The following is a 27,865-nucleotide window of genomic DNA, read 5'->3' as shown; positions in this document are numbered from 1 at the left end:
CTCTCGTTCTGCAGATCAGAATGTGGAGAGGCACATTTTAGCTAATGAGGGATGTGTCTGGATCCCAGGCTTCCAAGTCTAATTTCCTTTCAAAAGTTAGGATCCTGACAGACAGAGATATGGCAAGCAAAGCCAAGATGAGGGAAGCCAAATGGCACAGATGTTTGAAAGTACAGGGTCTGTTCAGGAAATAAGATTATCTTAGTGACCTAGAAGGAAGAAACGTGTGTACATGTAGCGGGGAGGGAGGAGGGAAATGCAAGTGCATGGCACAGCCCTGTTCTGTGGCCCGGTCAAGCGAGGGAAGCTTCACAAAGAGGTCGGTGGGCCTCTGAAGAAGGGAGGGGAGCTGCGTCAGCAGGAAGGAAGGACAAAGAGAGGCAAGTGCACAGAGCAGCCAAGAATTGCTCCAGACTGTCGGGAACCTGTGGGAGAGGCTGTACCAGGTATACACAGACATGTAAGCAAAGGACCAGATCTGGAAAGCCTCCGAGGATCAAGCTGAGAAACAGAATGTTGAACAGTATTCAAGATCCTCGGGTATGGACGGTGCAGTGAAAGAAAATGAATCCGAATGGATAGTTCTCAAATTTAGGATGTCCAAGATACTTTAAATTTCTTTGTTCCCCAAATATATCATGATCATAAAGCCTTCTGATGATTCCAGGACAGCAAGAAATAAAGGCCTTGTGTGTGCACATTGCAATTAGAGTATTGAGCTAAGAGAATGAGATTTATAAAAATTTGCTAAGAAATCTTTTCTTCTTTAGTCAAAATACTATGAAGTCTCACAATTATCACATGTAAGTTAGAACTGAAGGATTCCTTGTTTTGCTAAGCCTTGGACAATGGTGTATAGTTATTTGGTAAACTGATGAAGCATTAGCAAACCAGATGGTAGAATAAAATGTACAATCAATGTATAAAGTTCCAGAAACACTTTATTTAAAAATGGAGTTGTAAATGCATAACAAAATAACATAAGTAATAAATGTAACAAAAATAAATAAGGAGGATAATGTATTCATACAAAATAAAAATAACATAGTAAAAGGCCAAATGTTTATAATTGAACAAAACCGTGTAAACACTTAAAGGATAATGTAAGTTGAGTAGATGCTAATATTTTCCTAAACAACTCCTTACCTTCTACTTCCATGGGGATATAATCAGTACCCAAACATTAAATAAAAGAGGGAGCAGTGGTGATTATTTTGTTTGACTTTTTCTTCAAATGGATTGACCCTGTTTTAATGTTTCACCTATTCCTTCAAAGCATTTGTATCATTCCATTCATGTTCTTTAAAACCTTTTTTTTTTTTCAGTCTTCCTTTATTAGACAGAATGGAGAAGTTAGCTTTACAAGGAGAATAGTTCATTTGCCATTTTTTTTTAATTTAAAGAAAAATATGAGATTTATTATACAGCAGACTTTTGTTTTTACATCTCTACAAAAAGGGTTTTTTTGCATCTTTATTAACTGGCCCAACAGTATAGGAGTTTTTAAATCTTGTAAAGTTTTGAAGCATACAGAGTTAGTTTGTCTCTTGAAACCAATGTAGTACAGGATTATTGCTGAAATACTAAAGACCATTCATAAAAGTTGCAAAGCCGCAGTTTTAACCTTTATAGACTGATGGGGTCAAGGGAGAAATCCAAGTCTACTAAGTAATATTTAAAGGAATTAAGATTCACCCAAATTATAGTGTTCTGGAAACACAAAGATAATTACTTTCTTTTAAAACTTATCCAAATGTGAAGTTACTGGAAAGAGAAAAAACAAGTTTACAGAAGGTATTTTTCCACAGGCTTCCTGTTTAGTAGCATAGGCCTGAGCCTTCATCGTTGCCGTCTTGCAGGGTCCTTATAAATGTGTAAGACGGACAGGATTTACTACTGGGTCCTACAGGGAAACACACAGAAGCAATTCATTGCTTGGGAGTGAAACTATCAGCTAATCTTATGACTACTGGTTCTCCAAGTCTCCTAATGAAGAAAATTTTAACTTCATGATCATTTCAAGGGAATTTTTTTTTTCAACTGTCACACATAAACTCGGTAACACAGGACCAATATATGTGTTTTCAGTTTAAAAAATATACTCCACCTAAGTAGTCTAGTTTAATATTTCTAGTTATCATTTGCCCTAAAATGAGACAAAATCTTACTTCCGTTAAAAAAAATTGAAAAAAAGTGCCAAATTGAGCTTTTTGAAAGTGGAGTAAAGCATGGAGGGGTTGAAACAAATACAGTATTATCAATCTCCTATGTACAAAAAAGATGGTTAGTCCTTATTGATATACAGCTATGTCCACCTACCACTCCCGGCAAATCTTAGTGCAAACATAATAGTTCATCTCCATAAACCCCAAGACAATTTACGTAGCAACAAAGTTATATAAATCACATATATGCTGGAAAATTTCAGAACACAAGAACGACTGTTTTGAAAGGTCAGTTGGACTGTGGAGAGTAACATGTCATTGTATCCAATGGTAATGAATACTAATATAAATCCTATTATTAAGAAGCAAATATAAGTGTTTAACAAATCTGTACAGATGAAGAGGAAGTCCATTTCGGGGAGCAGCTTGGCACAGAAGACATGGGGGTCAGAAATGTTGGGTATTTAATTTGCTTGTAGGTCACAGCATGGCTTAAAGAAAAAAAACAAAGATCTATGAAGGGAAAGGATGCACTTATAGAATTCAATTTGAAAATCATAAAACCACAAAAAGCAAAACTGCCACAATCTGCTTTTTCCTACATGGGCATACTCGTGGTTTTCTAATGGCCTGAAAGGATTAACAGGATACCACATCATAGGTAAAAAAATAAATAAAATTAAGAAGACAGAGAGAACAAGATTGTAGCTGACCAAGCTGTCTTGTTTTGTATAAGTCAACACTATGCTGCTTCCAATATTCCTAGTCATTCCACAGGTACTCATTTTTAACAATAGAGAGAAAGTCATTCATGTACTGTAACGTCTTCCTCTTCCCCATCAGGGTTGAACCTATTGAAATGGATACTGAAATCAGCCTCAGACTCGGCATTCTCAAATTCAGCTGACACTGCAAGAGCGGCAGGATGGGGAGCCCTAGCTTCTGGCTGGCCAAGTGTCGGCGTCTGACCCGGGCTGCTGTGGTTATTCACGGGACTGGACTTCTGTTGTGGTGGAGATGGCAAGATAGAGCTGGGGAATCCCATGTTGTTCAGAGCCTCCAGAGTTCCATCCGGGTCAATCATAGCATTGATTGCTGAAGGAAAGAAAAAAAAGGAATACGGGGGAAAAAGATAATTGTAGATGCAGTTAAATTTGGATGTGAACACTGCTTATGACTCAGATAATGTTTCAACTAAGGATGCTTGTATGAGCTTAAATTTGGCCAATCCTTTTGATACCGTATTTAAAACCCATTTTTAATAATTCGGGGGCTGACCTCTACTGTAGACGATACGGACCTGAATGCTTTCTCTGGTGCCATGAACAGGCTCACATATGGGCCCTTTTGGAGTCTGTTGGAAGACTGAGATTTGAGAGAAAGATCTTTCTGAAATTTGCTTTCATCACTGTGACAGGATAGGGAAAACGCTGGGTGTGATTTTAATAAGCATTCCTAGCTGTATTACCACGCAGACAACTGGGGGTTCATTGCTAAGATGGGGTTCCAAGGAACTGGAAGGCTGGGGAGGCCGGGAGAACATCATCCCACTCTGAATGCTACCACAGCATGCTGTCGTTCATCCTGGTAAGAGTGTGGGGCCATCAGTGTGTGCCCTGAGCCACGGGGACGCCCTCAGAACCCAACGGCAGCTCCAGCAGGCCGTACAGACCTTGCTACTCCATGGGAGGGACCAGTGAAAGAGCAGCTTTCCATCCAAAAGATCCTTGAGTGATTTTCAACTTGGCACTGGGGAGAGTGGGAGTTGGCAGAAGGAAGCACCTTTGATATAACAATTACTCAAGAGGTCCTTTTCAAAGTATACTCCCCTTCCATCAGCTAACACTCTTCCCCATGGGGGTAACACATAACCCTTCGGGGTGTGGAGACTGACCAGACGTTAAGATCATTTAGCGAGGACCAACATATTCTGCCTATGGTAATTCAAGAAACAAAGGCTGAGTAGAATCAGCAGTTGACTCTGGAAGCTACTTGTTGTGCAGACTTCTAGTTCAAGACACACACGGGCATTCATGCCGGAGTAAGATCTGGTGCACACGGGGAAATAATGGCCGGTCAAACTTCAGGAGGCAAACACAGTCTCTTTTTCTTCTCTCCCTCCTTTTCTGGTCCCTTTGGCCAATATGCGCTCTTTTCTTGTGGTTCACCCAAACAACTGTTATTTGTATCAGAATACAAGTTCATTTGGGTTACATCACAAATGTCAAATCAAATAAATAATGCCAACTGTCAATAAGCATTCTGAGCTGCATACATATTTTAATATTATTTTACATATTTTTCATATATTAGTATTTACGTACATATAAAATAGATAATATATATCATACTGTGAACTAGTCTACAACAGCTAGCCTATATGCCCAAGATTTAACTTTACCTTTTTATTTATGTTGGGTTTTATTTTGTTTCTTTTTTTAAAGATTTATTTTGAGAGAGAAAGAGAGAGCGTGTGCATGTGCACGCACACAAGCGTATGAGTGGGGGGGGAGGCGTAGAGGGACAGGATCCCAAGCACACTCCACACTGAGCTGGAGCCCCATGTGGGGCTCAACTCCATGACCTGAGCTGAAATCAAGCGTCAGACACTTAACCCACTGAGCCACCGGGGCGTGCCCCTATTTATATTGGGTTTTAAAGCTTCCTTTTTAGGAGTAATGTGGATATGTAGAACTATATTTTTACCCGTATGTTATTATATTTAACCAAATCACATTATAATAGAATATTTTAAGAAATACCACTTAGAATGTACTTGTCTGAAATCGTTAGCTCTTCCTACTTAATTCAGTAATATATGTACCTTGTAGCTGCTTTTCAACTCTTTTCAACTCCTGTAATATAGAAGAAATCTCCTGTAGGGAAAGCAATGACAAAAATTAGCTTACTGTAAGTAAAGCATTTTTATTGGATAAGCAACGAATCTCACACTCCTCTTACTTGCAACATTTAACAGTATCTACATGGCACTATATCTGCAGCAACAAGATAGGAAATAATTATGATATCCAAAAAATGAGATTCAAATTTTAAAATCTTTAATGTTTAACTACAATTATTTTTTCAACAAGATAATAAAAGATGAAAAGTTCAAGATGATACTACTGTATAAGCAAAGATTTTGAAAAACTTGCATCGATCAACCTTGCAATAACTTTCTAACAGTGCATAAGGATTTTCTTTGAAAAATGTATCAACTGCGACTTAGTTTTAGGATGACTCCCTGAACCACGAAAACCTGTACAGATTCTTGAGGAGGAGACGAGCAATCTCCTGAGGAAAAGGAAATGATTCATGTCCACTTCTATTTGAGTTCGGCTCTTATTTCAAATTGCCTATTTATAATGTATAATCATTACAAGAACAAGAATGTATTAGTGAGAAACATAAAGAAAGTTCCTCCTTCATACCATTTATAACTTTGAAACAATCAACATTTTAAACCCCTGTGAGAGATAGTGGAAGGCATAAAACTTCCCAAATCTGTGTATTTTATCTTTTTAAAAATGTAAACTAACACTTTAAAAATAAGAATATCATTTCTTTAAGATAAACCTATCTCTTAAATGTTTTAATATTCAAGAAAAATTACCATACCATGCTTGAGGTTTTCACGATAGGGACTTCACTCTCAGCTCTTAACTTGCTTTCTATTTCATCCCAGTTCCGATCCTTGTCTTTAAATAATATTCTAAAAATCAAAAAAAATAAGCATTTTACTTTCCATGTTTTAAAAACCCATCATATGTTTAACAATAATATAAAAGCAATGTATCTTTTCAAAGCTCCACAAGGATAAATAAACCACTAAACATTACATAAACTATAAATAAAATACTGAACCAATATTACCAATAAACTTATTTATGTGAGTAATCTATATTAAAAAGTGAGTAGTTATGAATACACACGTAAATCCTTTCATAGTTATCTTATTTGTTACTGAAAACCAAATATAGATAAATATAGATGATATAACCCCAAAATTTTATCTAATATTTGTAAATCAACCATAAGATGACCACTTACTAAAACACAATTTTGTTCAGATGGAACATATGCAGTATAAATGTAAGATGAAAACAGACTGAATTAGATATGAAAAATTATTGATTGATTAAAGTGTGAACATTATTTTAAAGGCTGAAAATTGGGAGTACTTACTGTGTTTGTCTTTAAAAATCTTAATTTATGTTAGCATAGTTGTATACAACAACCAATTAGGAGTTTAACACTATCCTTTTGATAAAAACAACTGCCAATAAAGATAATTATCCTGATGTGAGAAACTAAACTCAAATATCTTAAACTTATAAAAAAAGTATCACAGAGTTTTGATTTGTCTTTCAGAAGTAGTATCCTTCTCTCCCAATACTTTGGAATCTCTGAGACATTACTCAGCAGTTTTAGGGTGATGGAAATAGTAGGCACCTTTCTGGTTTCTTTTAAAATTTCTTTATTGAGCTTGGAAATCTAATTTAACTGTCTTATATAAACATCAACACTGTACAAATAAGTAAATTATTACTACTGGAAGCTGATCAGTGTTTAAGTAGTACACTAATTTAAATTATTTGTATTTCTTCAAAGATCAATATGCCAAGTTCAACTTACTTTTGAAAAACATGAAATTCATCAACATCAAATCAAGTCTGGAACATCTACAATTATACATCGCCATGCTTAAAAGGGCAATAATGGTTCTAGAAACTGATATAAGAATATTCATCTGTTATATTTTCTAAACCCAAAAGACTAATAAACCTCCTTGCCAGCCATCTAAGAGCTGATATCGTAATGACCAAGACATTAAGACAGGTAAGCAAATTATGTGATTTGTAAAAGAGTCACTTGCAGCATTAGGATTGGTGGGAAGAAAACAAAGACTGTTTCAGGGACCAACTGAGAACTACAACAGACTCGTATAATACAGCAAGTCTGCGCTTAGCCACACTGTGCTAAATAAAAGTCCAGTGAATTTTGCCAGATTATGGTTGCTGGGTAAAACGCTTGGGCTTCTCAAACTGGTTTTTTTTTTTTTTTTTAAGATTTTATTTATTTATTTAACAGAGAGAGACACAGCGAGAGAGGGAACACAAGCTGAGCAGGGAGCCCGACGCAGGGCTTGATCCCAGGACCCCGGGATCATGACCTGAGCCGAAGGCAGATGCTTAACCGACTGAGCCACCCAGGCATCCCAAGGGCTTCTCAAACCGTTAAAGGATACATGTATCACTTTTGCTGGAAATGGCTCAGAATGGTCACCTGAGGTTCCTGACTCACACACACAAAAAGCCCCCCAGAGCTCTAAGCCACTGAAGGGATAAAAAACTTACTTTAAGACAATGCGTAAATATTGTGGTATGGATTTAAGAAGCCAAATTTGGCATTTTCACTTTAGGAAGTGTACTCAAATACACTATTTAAATACTAAGGAAGCAGAAAACTAGATCAAGACATGACTTTAGACCAGGCCATAATGGTTAGAACTTAACTGTCTTTGTTTAAAGGTCATTATAGATCTTTCAGAAAAAAAAAAATTCACAGCTTTCGAATGATCTTCATATATTACATTATGGATTCAAAATAGTAGTCCGACTAATGTCAGCATGGAAAACACAGTAAATGCCAAGGATAATTTCATTCAGTAATTTTTAACTATTAAGCTAAAAACCCTTTTTGCTAAAGCAGTTGGTTTTAGAATAAAAAGCCTCTGGTTCATATTCTAAGCCCTTCACTATCTATTCTCTGGCACATCCCTCAATACCTGCAAATCAGGGTTACGAACTGGTAGTTTGCAAACAGGACCATGCTCACAGCTTGAGGGTGTCACTTTCACACGGAATAGCATGAGAATGCTGTAAAACAGTTCTTGTATAAATATTTTCAATTGTGTCCATAGAAAGTATTGGGGCAATTTAAACAGGCGTATATTTAGGCCCAGGTAGGCATCTGAGTTTCTCACTCCTGGCATAAAACTTAAAGACCAGTCATTTCCCAAACTACCCTGGTATTCCACACAAAAGGCCCAGGCTCTCTCCCTTAGATTTGGTTATTAAAAACTATACCGATTTTTGAATACTACCTTCCATAAAGCCTCCCCTCATTGTCCTAGGTGAAAGCGACCCTTCTTCTGCCTTTACCTCTAACTGGGCACCAATCTATCACATGCCACCTTGTACAACAATTAACAGCAGATATGCTTTGCCTTGCTGGCCAAATGTAAACTTTGTAAGAGTAAGAATGATGTTAGATCCTCCTGATTATCTTCCATAGAGCCTGCCATAGTGCTTTACACATAGTAAAAGTCAATGCTTACACTGAAGGCAACAAAATAACACCAAATTAACTTTACTGAGGCATTTTTACTTATTTTGTTTGTTTTCTTTTTTTACCTTTCTAAATTCTGTTAAATTTCTGAGACAGTTAAATTAATCCATCAACCAATGAATGAATGTGTTCTTTGGTCTCAATTTTAATTAAATGTCAAAGCTACATGAAGTATTTTTCTTTGGAGAAAACTAGGGATGAGTTCAGAGTGGACTGAGGAACAGTCAACAGGAAGAAAGAATGGTACCAGTCAGGTGCACTATGAAAATCTACTGAATGAATAAAAGAGTGGATGGGGACCCAGTTAGTGTGGAAAGAGGACTTGTATTTCAGCAGGTAGGATGAAATGACAAGGGATTCCCCATTTATAGATGAGGAGAATTCAAAGTTTTCCAGTTGGCAGGTCACATCACCACATGAAGAGACTTATATGGCATTTCTATGGATAACACGGCGTATCAAGAGGACCCATATTTAACATTTTAGCCTGTCACAGCTTTTTATGATAAAGTCCAAACTCTTTAATAAACTCAACTTTAAGGGACCTTTCCTTAACCTCTCCAGGGTTGACTGTCTCTCATCACCCCCCAGCTCTCTTACTTTACCCAGCTTTTGACTATCTAACGCCATGCAAAATTTAGCTATATGGGTCATCTTTCCAAATTTACTAGAAGATAAAGCAAACCGTTTTTATAGCTGTTTATTTATTTTTTTAATAGTAGTTTAAAACATACTTTAAAATGGCTGTTTTTTTAAAAGAACACCTTAAACACAATATTTTAAAAAGACTTTTGAAATAGTTTTGGAAAAAAATCATCTAAATGATTTCTCTCAAATAGTTAGCCTTACAATTCAATAACATGATGTTCAATGTGTTTTTACCATGACTGGGTACTCATCAAACACTGATGAAATGTATTATTTCATCATATAAGCAATATAAAATTATATTTGTGTGGAATATTATAATTCACAAACCATATTCAGACATGGTTTCATTACATCTTAAAATTTTAATGATAGGAATTAGAAATTAAGTCATAGCATCAATGAATTTCTGAGGTATTTTTACATAGATTTTACACCTTGAGCCTTCTTTTACACCTTGAGCCCTTATCTTGATAGCTCTTAAAAATGTACCAGTTTATCTCTTCACTTTACTGCCTTCTATGTCTTATTTTTTACTTTTTAGATTTTTTTTGACAACAATAATACAGAACGTGGTTAAAAATATAAATCTTTCAGAAAAAACATACATATTATATAGAATAAATACTATGTGCATATGTGTACATATATACATATAATTCTTCCCTCCAGGTTCATTTCTTAAAGGTTTATACAAACGTCCTCATAATATATTTACTCCTATACACCTTGATCTCTTCACATAAGGATATCTTTACCTTTTCAAGAGTATCAGTGAAGTGTATCAACAGCCCCTCCAAATACAGCTGAAATCTGAAGCATATTACCTTAACAGTTAAAAAGTGATTGCATGTTTGTCTTTTCTTAAGGAGTACCTTATACATATAATTAATTTAAACAGTTATTTTAATGACTACCATTATGTTGACATCCACTGTTTTTTCAATTTACCCTTATCAATTTTCACACATCCCTATGAGTTTTAAGTAAACTTAACTTCCTACAAAATAATTTAATATTCACTCATTAACCAATAGTTACATAGTATATTCTAGGTACTTTATCATTAAAGACCACTGCTCTCATGGAATTTATATTTTAGCTCATGTATTTGAGTACATCCACCTGGATGAAGTTAGAGGTTTCTGCTATCTCCATGTGATTTGTCTTCATTTCATTATTTTGCTTTAATTATCTGATTTTATTATTCACAACTTTTATTCCAACCAAGCCCAATCACCCCTCTTTCCTTTTTATTATTAAAATCACTAGTTACACAGGATAAAAAGCATAATAACAATGCAATTTCATTGGATCCTTTCTAAATTAATGTGTACATTTTAAGGTTCACATTTGGTTTTAAGGAAATTAAATTAGTTGCATGCTATTTATGAATAACACATTCTATAATTTCTGACTAGGCTTATACGTGAGCCCACTGTTTTTATCTTCATCATATGCAGTGATTAAGCAATCGGCACTCTAATATCATCTTAGGTGAGGTCTATCTGTGTGTTCCCCAGCAACTATGTCACTTCCGAGTCTGCTGATCCCATCATCTTCTCCCACGGTCACCAAGCTCCCCTTCGCCATGACAACCCATCCTCCTAGGAGCTGCCGATACAGCAGGCAGCCAGACAGATCAAGTCCACCCAGTGAAATCTGTAGGGTCTAATCACATGCTTACTTACTAATGCCAGAAGTCAGGCATGCCTCAAGTTTGGCTCAAGTACACAATGTAGTTGAAGGTGATGAAATTGTTATTTTGAATTTAATTCCACTAACATTATATTCTAAAACTAGAACATACTGGAAGGATTATTAACCAAAGGAATAAATAAATGAAATAAACACTGATTAAAAGCACCTTATATAGGAATGAAGTCTCCAAATTTAATCAGATGGAACGATTTTTGACTGTGTATTATTTGTCCAGCACAGTTCTGAGGCCCTCATGACTGAGCGCACAAGGCAGGCAAGTATGCAGGTATTCTGAGTCGTACAGCATCATGCACACTGTCCTCTTTACTGATGAAGAAGAGGAAACTAGCCTCAAGTTTCAGGCCTTATAAAAGAAGCCCCAAAGGTCTGTTAATTTAAAATACTTACTGTTACTTTGTGGAGGAGTAAACCGTATCTGGTTATTAATAAAATTAAGTAATTGTAGCTGTTAACTCTCCACATTATAAAGGGCTGACAATAGTGAGTCTTTTGTTTCCCTTTTTGCCCCCTTCACGTGGCCTAGCTTCTGGCAATTACTTAAACCTAAAAAAGAGACGGAACGTGACGGTGGCAGCAGTAAGTTCGGTGGCACTGCCTTCACTCGTTCCTACCGGCTGTGGGTGGTCGCAGGTCAGCACGAAGTGGAACAGGTGTCTACTAACCATGTGAGCCCGTAGGTTTGAGTAACAGAACAGTACCTGATCTTTCCGGCTGTTTTATCTATAGACTGTCTTATCTTCTTGGAAAACTGAAAGACGGACGATAGCAGCAGATTATCTCCCATGACCTGAAACATTCAAAAAAACTAAATTAAAATATTATCACTGTATTGTATAACCACCAAGAACACTACTCACAGCTCACTATGTTTAGGGGCATTTAGTATTTATGCTAATTTTAATTAAAAAAATCAATGAGGAATGTCATTAAGAGTTATGTGTAACTAAACTGAGAAAGAGAAATATCAATAAAGGGGTTCCTTTTTTTTAAAGTAACATGTCCAGTTTCCATACTATTTTGGTCATATCACTTTTAAAAAACAACCCATATTATCCTATGTTCAATTACTATCATGATCCCATCTCTCATGCCTCCAATTCAAATGATCAAAACAAAGAAAATACGAATTAATTTTGAACACTAAGTTTTTTATCTAATCTTTCACCAAATAATATGAACATAAGATCAAGAAGATTACAATCCTTACTTTTTGGGGCAGAGTCTAGTGGGAGAGATACTTTTTAAAAATTTACTCAAAAAATGAATTTTTATGATGGACGTTCGTACCACCCTAGTTGAAATTTATGGGCAAAACTAGGGTTGGCAAACTTCTTCTGTAAAGGGCCAGAGAGTGAAGATTTTAGGCTATCTGGTGTCACAACTACTAAACTCATTCTTGTGAAAGCAGCTATGGATAACACGCAAACAAGTGGGCTTGGCTGTGCTGAGATAAAGCTTTATTTACAAAACAAGTGGCAGGCTGGATTTGGTCTGCAGAAGCTAGAAAAGGGACTGAACCTGGGGCTAGATGTGGGCTCCCAAATCACCTCCTTGTATTTCAGAACTGTATCTAGACTCTGCAAGACCACCCAGAAAATAAGATCCGGCCTTGGAGGTTAAGAAGCGTTCAAAACCAGTGCAGGAGTTAAAAGTATATAGGAAAAAGAACATAAATAAGTGCTAAATTTTGTGATTCAGTGCCACACAAATTCTAATGAAAGGGAGTTCAGTGAACGGTGGCATAAATAAGGAAGGCACCATGGAAAACGAGAACCTAAGAATGACAAGGGTTTGAAGTTAGTGTGGGATAGAAAGTTACTTAGGATGTGATCAGCAACATACAGGCAATGAAAGGCTAAATAAACATAATGGTATTTTGTGGGCCTTGAGGAAACAAGCCAAAGCAAGAGGGGAAGACATCAATTACTTTGGCCAGGACAGAGTGTGTTTTAAAACCATCCAGGATATTGCAGTGGCAACTATGGAGCTGGCTACATGCTCTCCCTTTGGACATCTTTTTCTACTCAGTACTACTGCAAATATACACATTCTTAGACATACTAACTTTTAGCTCCTGTTCCTTGAGTCCAGGAATTCACAGGATGCCAACCTACGATCACACCCTTCCTGTCCTCTGCTACTTTCTATATTCCCCTTCTACCCACGCCCGAAGCCTTTACCTGTAACCACTGCTGCGTGGCATTCCTCAATTAGCTCTTCCCACGGTGCTATTTGAAATAACCATTCTTTGGTGAATAAACTCCTCTATATCCCTGAATTTTTCCCACACTCATTTCATCTAATTTCTATGATCATAAACCTTTTCAATAAGCCTCCCTATACCTGACTTGTCATGGCCACATTTATTTTTACGAGAGTTTAACAATTTTTACCTGCACTGGATCACAGGTACACAATTAATCATAATTCTTAATTCGTGATATAAATCACTAGTCCAATTTGGACCACATTTTCTTTCTCTTTAATGATAAATTATAAATTACAAACTTATGATAAATCTAACAGCCAAAACAAAAGCTAGAATGCAGCAATAACCATGGAACAGAATAGATGGCAAAAAATACGCATTCCCTATCCCACAGAAAGAGGATACTTGCCTTTGACCTCCACTATGTGACTTGGTTTCACCAATGGGATATTAGCAGACACGACATGAAGATGAAATGTGCCTGCATGGTGGGGCTTGCTCTCTTGTGCTTCTGATATAGCCATGACAAGCAGCAGCCTTGGCAGCCAACTTGTCCAAGCAATATGAGAGACACATGGGCAGACCTGGACTCGACCTACAACTTTTAATTGTCCAGCTGGGCTGGACCAGTTAACTCACAGGTGTGTAATAAATACATGCTTACCACTCTATGCCACTGAGATTTTTGTGGTTTGTTATGCAGAAATAGCTGACTGATGTAATCTACCACTAGTCATATGGTTTTCTCCATCCTATCTCCCTGCCACCCTCCACCCAGGTTAAACATTATCCTGAATCCCATTCATCATTCCCTTGCCTTCCTTTTCATATCATTTTGTTACATCTATTTCTGTCCTAAGTATATATTTTAATCTTTAAAAATGTATGACAAAGAATCACATTATATATACTCTTTTGAGAATTACTTTTTTCATTTAATGTTATATGGCTAAAATTCATCCATATTGTGGCATATTGCTGTAGTTCATTTGTTTTGATTACTCTGTAATTATTCAATTTGTAAACATACCAGTTTATATGTTCACTTTCCTGCTGATAAAAACTGTTAGATTGTTTCCAAGTTTTTGTTATTGTCCACAGTGGTGCTGTAATATTCTTTTGCATGACTACTTCTGTCAAATAGGAATGGGTGTCTCTTGAGTATGTACTAGCAGTAAAACCATGTGGTATGATCATGGGATATGTTTATGTATTAGCAGTAAAACCATGTGGTATGATCATGGGATATGTTTATGTTCAACTTTAGGAAATAATATCAACCGTTTTTCCAAAGTGACTGCAGCAAATTTGACCTCCACTGCCACACATAAGAGTCTATGCATCCACGTTCTCAAACACTTAATATTTTTTTTTTTTTAAAGATTTTATTTATTTATTTGAGAGAGAATGAGAGACAGAGAGCATGAGAGGGAGGAGGGTCAGAGGGAGAAGCAGACTCCCTGCCGAGCAGGGAGCCCGATGCGGGACTCGATCCCGGGACTCCAGGATCATGACCTGAGCCGAAGGCAGTTGCTTAACCAACTGAGCCACCCAGGCGCCCAACACTTAATATTTTAAAAGACTTTTAATTTGTTCTCAATTGAACAAGAATCACACTGTAGTCTTGAAATGTATTTCTCTGAATACTCAGGAAGTTGAACACCTCTGTATTTTGAAGATCATAGGTAATTTCTCTTCAGTGAAATGCTGTTCATATCTTTTGGAGATTTTTCTATTGGGTTGTTTTTGCCTTTTTAAGTTGATTGGTAGGACTTCTTTATGTATTCTGTATACTAATCCTTTGTTGACTGTATGTTTCACAAAAGTCCTTTAATACACTCTAATTTCTCAATCTTTTAAAGTCAAAGCTTTTTGTGTCTTTTAAGAAATCACCCCTGACTATAATGTGAAAGACCTGTATTTTTTACTAAGTTTTAAAGTTCTGCTTTTGCGCCCTTTAGAAACTTAATAACTTACTTCATTTGCAGTTAATTATTTGTACATGATGTGATGTCAGGATGAAATTTCATTCTACTCATAAGGACAAGTGCTTTTTTCCCCCAGCCCCATTTATCCAACAGTTACTCCTTTTCCCACAACTGGACATGCCTCCTCTGACATTTGTTAAAGTTTATGGTTTACTTACTTCATCCCTGCTCCAGGTTCTCCGCCTTGTAATTGTTAAATGATCAGGGGGCTCTGTTGGCTGAGGTCTTGGATCACCAGACCGACAGTTGTTTCCTTCTGGTGTTTTAGAATGAACTAATGGAGGGATCTTTCGGAAGTTGAGGCTTTCATCAAAAACACGATCAACCAACTAATAGGACAAAAGCAGATCCTTATGAGAATAATTTGGAAAAGTACCGATACTGGTATTATAATTTTCTTTTTTAGACAGAAGTTATTCCATTGTCAGGTAGTAACAGAAGCATGATATCTTCAATAAACCAATTACTCTTTCTTTTTATAAGTACTTTAAAGGTACCTGTTTAATAAAATAGATGTTCATCTACATAGATTTTATTTTTTAAAATCCAAAATACAGAACTATGCTAAATTCAATTCTTCAATGGATAAGATTTTCCCCAAATGGAAAACAGATGGTAAGTAGAAAAAGCTGAGCCATGTAGATGGACAAGTTTATTTTACTCACATTGCCTTACCAATGTAAAATAATGTTTCTTTTCCTTTTAGTTTCCTATCGTTTTTTTCCTTTTTTTCCTCCCCAAATCCAGGTGCCAAATTTCTTCACAGATACGTAAATTGTAAATTCCAATTAAGTTTACAAAAGGAAAAAAAATTTAAATCCACAAAATAAGTATTTTGGTCTTAGGTAAGCTTTGAACAATGCTACAGAAATTACATATTCTAGTAAAAATGACATACTGCCATCTACAGTGCAAATTATACAAATACAATACAAAGTAACTCAGGTTTACTGAAGAAGGAATAAACTTTAGTACAATATTCAGAGATAAAACAAAAAGGAAAAAATGAAAGTCCATTCAATGAAATGTCTGAATAATTTTACTGGGTCTGAGTGAATGTATAATCATGTTAGGTAAAATTTAGTTAGATAGCTGAGAAAATAATATCTTATCATTTTAAATGTACCAGAAGAATTGTGTATGTCTTGCCACCGAGAAGATCCTTTTGTTTTTCACCAATGAGGATGATTCTATATACATTTACAATTGATCAATGTGGTAACAAAACTCTACACAGATTCATGAAAGCTCATTTACCAAATCAGACAACACATGAAGGGAAAAAAAAAAAAAAATGACCATTAAAGAACTAGATTATAAAAGGAATGTAACAAAAAGCAAAGGAAGAAAATATTATTAACATAGTTTATCAGAATCAAATTTGTCAAAAAGGCTAGCCATTTTGGGCTACTACTGAGGATGTTATTTCATAAAATTAAGGAAGCTCATTAGAGGCTGGCATTTTTTTTTTCCGTAAAAGGCTAGATAATAAATATTTTAGGCTTTGCAGCCATATAGTGTCTAACTACTCATTTCTGATACTGTAGCGCAAAACAGCCAGATGATAATTAAACAAAAGAATGTGGCTTTGTCCTAACAAAACTTTTAATTCATTCTCTCAAATGTCAATCTTTTGCTTGCACCAGATCAAGAGAGCCAACATGGCAGAGTACCATCATTTTATATTATCCATCAAAGCCACCTTCTGGAGCAAGGTTATGCAAATACTGGCCCCGGGAGCTGGAGAGCAGGAGGCCCCGGTTTGGGAAGGGCAGTAGTCCACATATGCTACCTTCCATTCCAGAATTTACAAGGATGTTTCAAAACTGAATATACATGTATTTTTGTCTGTGTGTATAAATACAAATATTTCAACTTTCTAAGTATCCTTGAGTATATATGTGTATTTTTCAACAGAATTACTTAAAGTAGTGAAAACTGTATAATTTTCTCTGCATTTGCTAGTAGAGATATCTACTGGCTAACTGGGCATAAAGATACTTTTTTAATTGAAGTATTTTCATAGCCAAACTTTATAGAAGCATTATATCATTTATCAAGTTTTAGTTTGCTTTTTGGATGTCATTTATATTCACACTTTAAAGTGAAACCATACACCAATAATTGGCTGACAAAGTGCTTGTTTTAAATAATTTTACAGCTTCATGTTAATAGTAGACCAAATGTTAGCCTTTGCTGGTTTTGTTACAAAAACAAAAAAAAATTTTTTAAACGAAAGTTGGAAAATGCAGAGCTTCATGCAAACAGGAAGGGTGGATGTAACTAAAATAAACTAAGCAAAAAGCTAAAAGCAAAAGAAATAAAGAAAAGAAAGAACCTTATGCATTTCTCCATGAAGATCTCCTACCTCTTCTCTAGTGTCTATGGCAGAGCCAGGGGTGGTGGCGGCAGTGCTTACTGTGGTACTCGGGGCAGTGCCTGAGGAAGTCACTGAATCTATCTCTCCCGCTACATCGTTGATTTCCCGAGCAATGAGAGCAAGATCTTGGCTGATCCTGGTAATAATTGTAGAAAAGAGATTTAATCCCTTTTAAATAACAGCTCCAGAAACAATCATTTGTGATAGAATCAGTTACGTGAGTTGTGTATCCAATTAAAGATTTGTACCAAAAACTTAAGATTTTTTGGAAATCCTTTTAACTATTTGGATACTAAAAGTCTTAAACTTTAATTCTAAAAGTTAATAAAACTAAATTTCACATAAACTGTCACTTTGAAAAATATGTTAAACACCTAGAGGTAGTGATATGTCTTTTAAAATACACCCGTTAGTGTTAATGATCAGCTTTAATAGAAGGCAAGGGTAAACAGAACCCAAGGAGTCGCTGACCCTGGATAAGAAAATTACAACTTCATTTTCACTAACCTTCAAATGAAGCTTAGCATTTCTTTCAATTATAAATACAAGTAACAAACAATAGTGGTATTTTCTGTGGTATCTCCACCAACAGAAATCACATTATAGTTGCTATAGGTATCTCAAAACAATCAGTCATTACTACTTCAAAATTAAACCCACGGCAGTCATGAAACCCACAGCAATAATGTTCCAGTTAGTATGTTAACAAAGAACCATATATTACTCTGTCACTTTAAAAGTATTTTGATAACATTACAAACAAATGCAGTCATATTGAAACACAACTACGTATTTTATGTTGATGCATTTAGGAGCACTATCCTGAGAGGAGCTCCATAAGCTTCCCCAGATGGCCGAAGAGGTCAGTAACTCCAACTCAGGCCGTCACACTATGCACGGCACGTCACAGTAACATTGGGTCATCTGAGAGTCACAAAGTTCTTGTGAGGTAGGACTTCTCTAACTGAATGTGAATCAGGACACATTCTCAGAGAAAGTGAGGGGCTTGATCATGACAACACAACTTACAAATAGCTAAGGCAGGGCCAGATCCCAGGTGCAGAGCTCATTTCCAAAGAGCCATTTATTTGTGCTATCAGCCACACGGACTGAAGAACTAAATAAATATTATCAGTGATAAGCAAAAGAAAAAATTGAATTTTTTTCCTTTACTGTTATTTTTTTTTAAGAGGGAGAAACTTAATAATCTACCACTGATATTCCTGCTTTTCTCAAAAAAGATCTCAATTCAATGAGATATGAAGGTTTTCCAAGTTATGCATCTACCGAACTCAATTTGGCTACTTCCACAGGGAAGGTTTCGGAATGGCAGAACATTCTTAAAACAACACGTGAAAGCTTCTGCAACTTTAAAATCGAAAGCAGGTACAAAGTAACATTTTTTTAACTTGGGCAAAATGTAAGCTTGAAAGACTTTCAAGGAATGCAGTCGTTGCATAACAATTTAACTACAGATTTAAAAAGAAGCTAAATGGAAGCTTATGGCCTAATAGACACAATCTGTGGTCAATTCCTTTATTTAACAATACAAAAAGGTAGGAAGAACACCAATAAATATGTTCTGATCTAAGCTTAGAATTAATATAAGGAGCACATTATATTATATATGATTATGTAACGTATATTATAATAGAATCAAAAACACTACATGATAATGAGCACCCCTAGAAAGAAGCTTTATAACTCGTCAACTCACTTCATTCTCACAGTCACCATGTAGGAGAGGTATTCATCATCTTGTTTTACATCTTGTTTTACAGATGAGGAAAATAAGGCTTAGGAGAGGTTATATGAGCGTTTCTTGGTTAAAGTCACCAATAAGTGGCATTAACTAGATCTTTTTATTATGTCATGCTACATCTCACATTATCATTCCACATGTAATTTTAAAAAACTTGTTAACTGTTGATATAATTCTTCTGGAAAGAGTTTAAAGTGTTCTCTTACATACTATACTCAACTCTTGCATTTCTGAAATAAATGAACTAGGATGAAAAACAGAATAACCAAACTTAAAAGAGACAAAAAATAGATAAGCATGAGTTTATCCAAAAATCCACTTTTGGTTTCAAGTTTTTTTATGCAGACACTTGTACAATGAAGCTTCCGATATTTGTAGACAGCAGTGTGAGCTAATTAGAAAAAAACAAGTTAAATAAACAGACAATAGCAATCTCAACAGGTTATGCAGTAAAAACTATACTAACACGAGTAACTAATGTATACACGATGTAAACTGTTCAGTAGTAAGCACCCCAAAGCCTTCTTTTAATCTGCAAGTTTATCTTGTACATGCCAGTTGTTTCTTTATGTGACAATTTCTATCTTAAAGTTGACTCAATAATACCATTAAATTGGTTTAAATCCAAACTGCTTAAAAGTCTCAGCACCTACTAAAAACCAGCATTAGGAATTCTAAAGAGCAAAATTATGAAGAAAACCAAAGTACTGAGTATCTTCAAGTAGAAATGACAGATTTATATAATTCAATAAATAGTATGGACCTCTTCATATAGCTCTTAAATCTAAGCTTACTAATTCCATAATGATGCTTCTAGGTTACGCTCACTGGAATATTTCCTAATCTTGTATCTGTATACTTTTTTTTTTTTTTTTTTTTTTAAAGATTTTATTTATTTATTTGACAGAGAGAGAGACACAGCGAGAGAGGGAACACAAGCAGGGGGAGTGGGAGAGGGAGAAGCAGGCTTCCCGCAGAGCAGGGAGCCCAATGCGGGGCTCGATCCCAGGACCTGGAATCATGACCTGAGCCGAAGGCAGACGCTTAACGACTGAGCCACCCAGGCGCCCCTATACTTTTTTTTTTTTTTTTTTAACTCCAAGCTTATAATCCTTGTTCTTATTCTCGGTCTCCACCCCCATCAAATCTGCTAGAGGAGGAAATTCTAAAATGATACAAACATTTTATTTGGAGCTTTGCAATCCATCTGCTTTCCTTGCTTTCAGATATATGGCTGAAAAATACACCTTAAAAAATTAAAATCCCAAAGGCAAGTTGTATAAACATAGGGCTACTAACAAACTAGAGGGAAAAGGCATAAAGCCATTAGAGGTTAAATGGCCTGGCCGTTTAGCAGTCCTGCTACAGATAACGAGATACAGAGACAGTGGTGATAGAATGCATGTGGTAACAAGATGGAAGCAAGTGAAAAGGTCACCTCGAGTTCCTGGGCACTGTCCCCTCTGCAGTATCTCTTTTCCGCGTGGGGGCAGGGAAGTGGGTCCAAGTGTTCTGGTCCGGGGCCCAGGGCTTCAAGGGGGTGGGCCCTCCAAGGGGAAGCAGACACACCCTCTAGCTCCCCCAGATACCTCCTGAGCAGGTGTGGTGAGATCTCTCCTCCACAGGAAGGGGAAAGGATGGGAGGAGGACAAGGCCTGCTGTCGCCAGCCGTGCCCACAAGAATAACAAATGGGTTGAAATTCACCGCAGCCATCCTGCGGGCTCATAATAATTCATGATCCTGAAGGACAGACAGGCCTGTCCCCTAACTGGCTTGCAATGCCTCAATAATTAGTCTCACAGAAAGCTATTTGTATGGCAAAATAAAATGTTTAAGCAGCACAATGAGATTAAAAGGGCATGCTGTCAAAGAATTATAAGCAATTATAAGTAAATGGTCATTAAAGACCAAAAAACATAAACATTACATTAAAGAAATGAGCCAGGAAAAAACATAATTCAAAGAAGTCAACAAAGAAAAAAAAAAAGATAAATACCATTAAATTATGGTAAGAGTTTTTTTTTTTTTTTTTAAAGCACCTATGGACTATTATATATTATGTTCTTTAATAATGTTGCCAAATGTAAAACTTGAAGATCAGGGTCTTAAACTGAAGGCAGAAATAACTATAGCATGTAAACAGTGAAAATGTTTAGGTAACTTATGGTATAAAACACCGCAGTAAAATTTAATATCTTACAAACTTAAAAAAACATATTTTAACTACAAGAGCATCTGTTTGAGTGTAGCCTCTCTTCAATGTTCAGCCATGACAAGGTACTAATTAAAAATCACATCTGCAGCATGAATTTTTATTATATAACCTAAAGGTTACACTAAACAAATTTATTTTATATTCAAAATAATTAATAAAGGGTTGAATTAAGTTGTGCCTAATGAACTCATAAAAGTGTGAGTAAAAATCCACCTCCTCTAATTCTCCCCAGAGAACATGAGCAATGTATTACCTCTTTGGAAAATAAAAGGAAAGTAATCAAAAATTCAGCTGCACAATTCTTAATTATGTAAGAATTAAGGTAGCTGACACTACCTTTCAAAAATGGTATCTAGAAACAAGAAAGGGGGCTGCAACCAAAATAAATTAGTTCTACAATATGTTAGTAGCATTGGCATTAAAAACATGAACAGAGAAATTGGATGGCGAGCAATACTTTGGAGGAAAACTAAGTTCACAGCTACCTGCAGATTTCATTTCTTGGACTATTTGTACAAATCACACAAAAGCTAAAATTTGTTATCAAGTTGAAACACTGACAAAAAATTTCAACTCTTAAAGATGATCCATTAAAAACCAACCTGGCTATCTCTTCTCGATGAGCAGTCCAATCTCGGATGTAGTCTTCCTGTTCTTTGATCCGGTGCTTGAACGAAGAACTAGTAGGCATTGCTGACCCAGAGCTCTGCAACCGAGTAGTTTTCAGGGCTGGAGAAGTACGTAGACGAGTATGTTTAGGGGAATTACGGTTTGATCCAAATTCATCTTCTGAGGTGGAAGCATAATCAGTAGGAAAGCGCCTCCATCTTGAATTTACTAAATTAGTTTAATTATTAAAAAAAGAATTATTATGTTACCTTTTAAAGGAGAAAAAAATCATGATTTCAAAAACACCATGAGACACACACAGCACAATTTTCAATAACTGACATACACATACCTCACAAAAATCATAAGTCTACTACTTCTTAAAGATAGAAACAATACATTTTGGTGAATTAAAAACAATGAGTAATCAAAAACAACTGAAAGACCATGTTTTCCATAGTATGGTGAATACAACATTCAGATGACAAATTCACTAATGATAAACAACTAAGCAAGCTCTATTCATAAATGTTTAACTTGGGTACTTTTTAGTTGCAAATATTTCTCATTTGAGTGAAGATATGGATTTTTTTTAAATGACAGTAACAGCAACAACAACAAAAATAAAAATAAGGGAAAAGATTTCCTCATGCCACATAGACTTTCAACATGGAGATGGTAAAAACCTCTTTTCCCAACATACAAATGTGCATAATTCCTGCTGTGGAAATTATGCTTTTATGGCAGAAAAAAAACATTACCTCTGTCATTCAACATCCTGTTATGCTATGATTGGAAAAAATCTTTTTACATGGTAAAAACACAACAAAGCATCTTCAGTACAACTCTCTGCCACTTTGACACTGAAGGCGTATGGTGAGAACAGACAATGACGTAAGACCTACAAGGAGCAAAGCTCTACGGAGCTATTCTCACAACCACTGACGTTGAAGGCACGGGAGGTGCTGTCAACAGTCACGTTAGAGAAAGTGGCAACCACTTTCTTATTTAAGGTTAGTAAAGACACTTAAGAGATGGCGTTGCTGACACATCTGAAAAATCAGAAGACAAATTAATTTCACTACTACTGTTAATGGGAGAACCAAACATACAAATAATTTGTGAGGCACAGGACAGAGGTCAAAAACAGGGCAATAATGGCTGATTCATGGTAAACTTCACAAGGGCAGGAGCCATGCCTGTTTAATCTACTCCAGCACACCTAGCACTTGGCAGAGTGTCTGGCTAGCAAATGTTTAATAACTACTTCTGAATAAATGAATGAATTTCTAGATACTGACCATTTGCTTTTCTCAGATTAGGAAAAACCTACTGAAAAGCATGAGATTTTTTTGGTGGCTAAAGTGACAAAAACTTTGTCTAGAGTTGAGCTAGAAGTTCCAACTGCTATTAATATTAGAAGAGTTTTCTTTTTCTTTCCCTCTCTCCCTCTCTCTCTTTCTCTCTCCCCTTCTTTTAAAACAGGAACTGACCCTAGGCTGCATAGGTTGGTAGAGTCTAAAATTCTTTCATCCTACTTCACTGGAATTTTATGCTTCTCCTGTTTTTTCCTCCCCAAATCACATTTTTGCCTCTGGGACTCTGGTAAGGCTCAGGTGGCTGTCAGATAAACTGATGATCACTGCCACCAGAATTGTTTTAAGAAGCAGAGAAATCTATAATTGGGAATACGCCCTATATCAGAGCCTACCCATTTGTCCTGATTCACACTCTCATTTGAAGCTCGTGGAGCTTGGAACAAGATTTATGGGTGTAAGAAGATAGAAGAAACTTCATGGCTTTCTGGAAAAGTGTATGCAAACACATATACAGAACTGCAGGTAATTACTCATAGTGTCTTTTGAAGGCGGTAGTCAATATATTTTCTGGTTTTACCATTATAAGATAATTCATTAATATAAAAATACTTTTACCACAGTGGAAAATTACTATTTTAGACATCTAAAAAACCCTACAAATTGAACTGACCCTAATACTTGAAAACAATTTCAGAAAAAGTTTAGGAATAAGAGCAAAAAGGCTTTAGGAAAAAAAATTAGAAATATTGCAATGTTTATACTTCTTAATAAAGGCATTTCATTAAACATTAAATGTTTATTCATTTTGCTACCTTAGAATATTATTCATAGAAAACAAGTTCACAAATAAGAAAGATGATTCGTTAGATTAAATTTCCCGATTTTTTGATTTGGAAACTATGGAAACCATACTTACAACAACTGAAAGTTGTTTGGGGTGAAAACAAAACCAATAGTAAAGAGTTGTAATAAACTGCAGGAGATGTGAAAACAGGTAGGTATGACGGAGCTAAGGTCGTTCACTTGGGCGTAACTCAGAAAGCATGGCATCGATGGTTGCTTTATTTCATGGGGGCACAACACATGAAAGCAGGAGGAGAAACTGAGAAGCCAGTGCTAGGTGTTAGGTGACAATATGTAAGCAGAGCCACATTAGAATCAACTTTTAATAGTTTGAATCTCAAGATCATAAAATAATTACATTTTGGAGGAAAAAAAAAAGAGAAAAACTCCTTTTTCAAATGACGTTCATAAAGTTCCCATTTATTTTTACAGGTCTATCTAGAGGCCAGTAAGATTGGTGAAGCTTAATAATATCTTTAGAAAGAAAAGCAACCATAAGAATAAAGCATAACTTAAAAACTGAAAGGTAACATTTTTAGGTTTGTTCTCTTAAAATTGAGGGCAAAATGAGAGATAAAATAAGTAGAGTATAGCTGAGAGATGAAATTCTCAAGGGTTGTCCTTACCAATGGCACCCCAATCACCCACAGGGTGTGCTAGGAAGCAGAGCTTCCATTCCGTCTGGACGCCACCTGGCCTGCAGAACAGCCAAGATGAGAGCGGACACCAGCGGAATGATCACTACCCATGGGAGAGAGAGCAGGGCCTGTGATTTCCCAAACACCTTCTTTCAGCATCTTTTGCTTTCTTAATCTTTGCTTCTGAACTATAGCAGCAAAGTTTATCTGAAGAAAAAATATCCCTACAATCTGCTAGTTACTGCAGAGAAAACTTCAAGTTAGAATGTTTTCAACTTTCCCTATTGCCTACTTATTTCATAGAATTTTAGAGTATTAAGACCTTAGACATTAGCATAAGTTCTTCAATTTATGGAGAAAAAAAGAGGCCTGGAAAGGTCTTGCCTTACTTAAATCAAAGTTTAAGCCAGGTCTACCGACTCCCAGAGTTCAAAGCTCTTTTGCTGTTATTCCGAGGACTTCATGATTACATGTTAGAAAATCCTTATTTAAAAAATTTATTTTTACAATTCCAGTTAGGCTAACTCTTCTTTGAAAAGACATCCTCAATTTCTCATGGAATGATGGTTTTTGTGATTTCTAACCATGAAGAGAAATTTTACTTCTTCCTCTTGAATTTTATTCTGTTCAGGTAAAACCCTGCATAGAATTAAATTTAATTTTATAGCATTAGGCTTATTTGATATATTATTGGTACTAGTAAGACATTTCAGATAAATCATTAAATTGAAAATTTATGTCAAAGGTATTTGAAATCCCAATCCCTAGGGAGGTTTTCTTGGTTGGTGAGGTGCTAGACAGCACATATAGTAAAATCAAAGTTCTAAGATCAGCTTAATTAATTTTATAGCTAACCTGAAAATTATTTTAGTTACATTAATTATAAAACTTATTTTGTTATAAAATTATGCAACACTCCTTCTTATGGGAGTAATAAACTACTCTATTCACTATGAAGACATACTGTCAAGAATTGAAAAAGGAAGAGTTACTAGGATTATTTATTTGTGAATGCTCTGATTTCTTTTACTGCTAACCAAAACTTTGTTGGCCTTAAAACACATCCACATCTATAGATGTAACAAACACATTTCAGGAAACAAACACTACATTTCACACTTTATATCAGAATATTTTGGTGGGAAACAAAACCACAAATGTATTTTACATGTGTATCTATAAGCAGGTAGCAATAAGATCATTTGGGGAAAAAGATCCCTGACGATATTCCGTATTGATCTTTGACCTGGAGGAAGAAATAACTGAAGCCATGCATGCCCAATACCTAATTCCTACCATCTATAAAATTTGACGTTTAGAATAAAAAGGAGAAAGCAAACAGCCTAAAAAAATTCTGAGGATGTTAACATGTTTTTTTTCTTAAATGTGCACCTAAAATATAATGAAAACCAATTGCTTTATTTTGATAATACAGCACACTTAGTTTTAAATGTATCTTATCAAAGTAAATCTGGATATTTTAACATAACTTGGTATTGAAGGATCACTGAAGGAAGGCGGGGGAGGGGGGAGTGGGGACTAAACTTTCCTAAAAGCAAATTACATCAGAATGAAAGAAGCATAAAAGAACTTTTACTCTTAATGCTTCTAAGTCAGAGATTCCATTCTTCTATTTTTATCATACACATTTCTTTGAAAAACTTTTTTTAGACATGGCCTAAATTATGAAATTTGAAACATTACAGAATTATTTTCACATATGCCAATCTGGACGTATCACAGGCTCTAGGTTCAGAGATCTCTAAGTCCTTTAAAGTTTACCGTTTGTACAGCAACCCTAACCAGTATGGTTTTATATTCTTTTAAATCATATATATATATATTTTAAGATTTTATTTATTTATTTTGAGAGAGAGGGAGCACAAGTGGGGAAAGGGGCAGAGGTAGAAGGAGAAGCAGACTACCCGCTGAGAAGGAAGTCTGACACGGGGCTCCATCCTGGAAGCCCGGGATCATGACCTGAGCCGAAGGCAGATGCTCAACTGACTAAGCCACCCAGGCGCCCCTTAAATCATAATTCAAAAGCTAAAGCTAAGAATTTTTATTTTCTTTTTCCATTCAAGGTATTATAATTATCTTAAGTAGAAATATCACAGCATCAAAGACACCCCAATTAGCAACTAGATCAAAAAAATGTCTGTTTTTCTTATTGTTTTTTTTATTACCTACCCATATAACTATTTTAGTACGTTACCACTGACTACAAGATCCTAGCCATTATCCTTCTAGATGGGACAGAATACTATAAACAGGTATCTTGAGAGAATCTGAACATAAAATCCTGCATCATGATATGGCTTCATGAATTTAGTAAAACATCAGAATTACATAGATTATAGTGGACAATATACCGAATATATTATATGTTGGCCTTGTATATACTCCTGAGAGAATCCAATAAATTCCAGCCAACCTCTGGAAGCCTGCAAGCAAGTAGATACAGACTGTTTCCGAGAGCCAGACCGGATGTGGCAGAAGCAGCAAGAGGCTGGGAATGAAAAGGCCTTGGGGCTTCTCATCCTGTCCCTGCCACGGCTACGTGACCAGGGCGGGTCACTGCATCTCTTGGCCCGAGTTACCTAAACAGAATGACCCTCCCAGCTTTTCAATTCTATGGTTCTAATTATTTAATATGCCGCTGTTAAGTATGAAGAAGGCCCACATCATGTACCTCAGTTTACCCTAGGGAATTTCAATAAGCAATTCAAGGTACTTTTTGGATATAGAAAACTGCATGTTTATCAAGTTCTGTATTCAAAGCAGAAAACACAATTTATCTTTAAAGATATAATGTAGCATCTTATAGCGGTTTCTTGGACTTGCTTAAGTAGTCCTATTTGGCTTGCATCTCACAGAAGCCCTTCGTGTTCAACACTGAGGAATAAGATCAGCTCACTCATGTGTTCCGGGCCAGACGACCGGTACAGAAGGAACCGTCCCATGCTACTTAGTGATATACGGCTTGCGTTACAGCTTACGGTGAGACAGGAGAAA

General features: G+C 35.9%; 1 protein-coding gene across 5 annotated transcripts in view; it reads right to left on the bottom strand.

The window, feature by feature from the left end:
* Positions 1 to 928: 928 nt before the first annotated feature.
* Positions 929 to 27,865, bottom strand: part of CEP170 (centrosomal protein 170) — a 129,640-nt gene continuing 102,703 nt past the window's right edge. For 2 of the 5 annotated variants that reach the window (XM_032389365.1, XM_032389366.1), the window contains exons 14-20: positions 22,044 to 22,278; positions 17,422 to 17,599; positions 15,242 to 15,412; positions 11,585 to 11,673; positions 5,784 to 5,877; positions 4,990 to 5,041; positions 929 to 3,260 (exon numbers count right to left, since the gene is read on the bottom strand). In XM_032389365.1, coding sequence (XP_032245256.1) covers positions 2,971 to 3,260; positions 4,990 to 5,041; positions 5,784 to 5,877; positions 11,585 to 11,673; positions 15,242 to 15,412; positions 17,422 to 17,599; positions 22,044 to 22,278 — 1,109 coding nt within the window. In that variant the 3' untranslated portion in view covers positions 929 to 2,970. The remainder of the gene's footprint in view (positions 3,261 to 4,989; positions 5,042 to 5,783; positions 5,878 to 11,584; positions 11,674 to 15,241; positions 15,413 to 17,421; positions 17,600 to 22,043; positions 22,279 to 27,865) is intronic. The other 3 variants (XM_032389368.1, XM_032389369.1, XM_032389370.1) reach the window with 3 other exon arrangements.

The sequence above is a fragment of the Phoca vitulina genome, unplaced genomic scaffold (genome assembly GCF_004348235.1).
Source record: "Phoca vitulina isolate PV1807 unplaced genomic scaffold, GSC_HSeal_1.0 scaffold54, whole genome shotgun sequence".
In the NCBI taxonomy this organism is placed as follows: Eukaryota; Metazoa; Chordata; class Mammalia; order Carnivora; family Phocidae; genus Phoca; species Phoca vitulina.
Note: the sequence above shows the minus strand (reverse complement) of the source record. Positions and strands in the feature narration are given on the sequence as shown.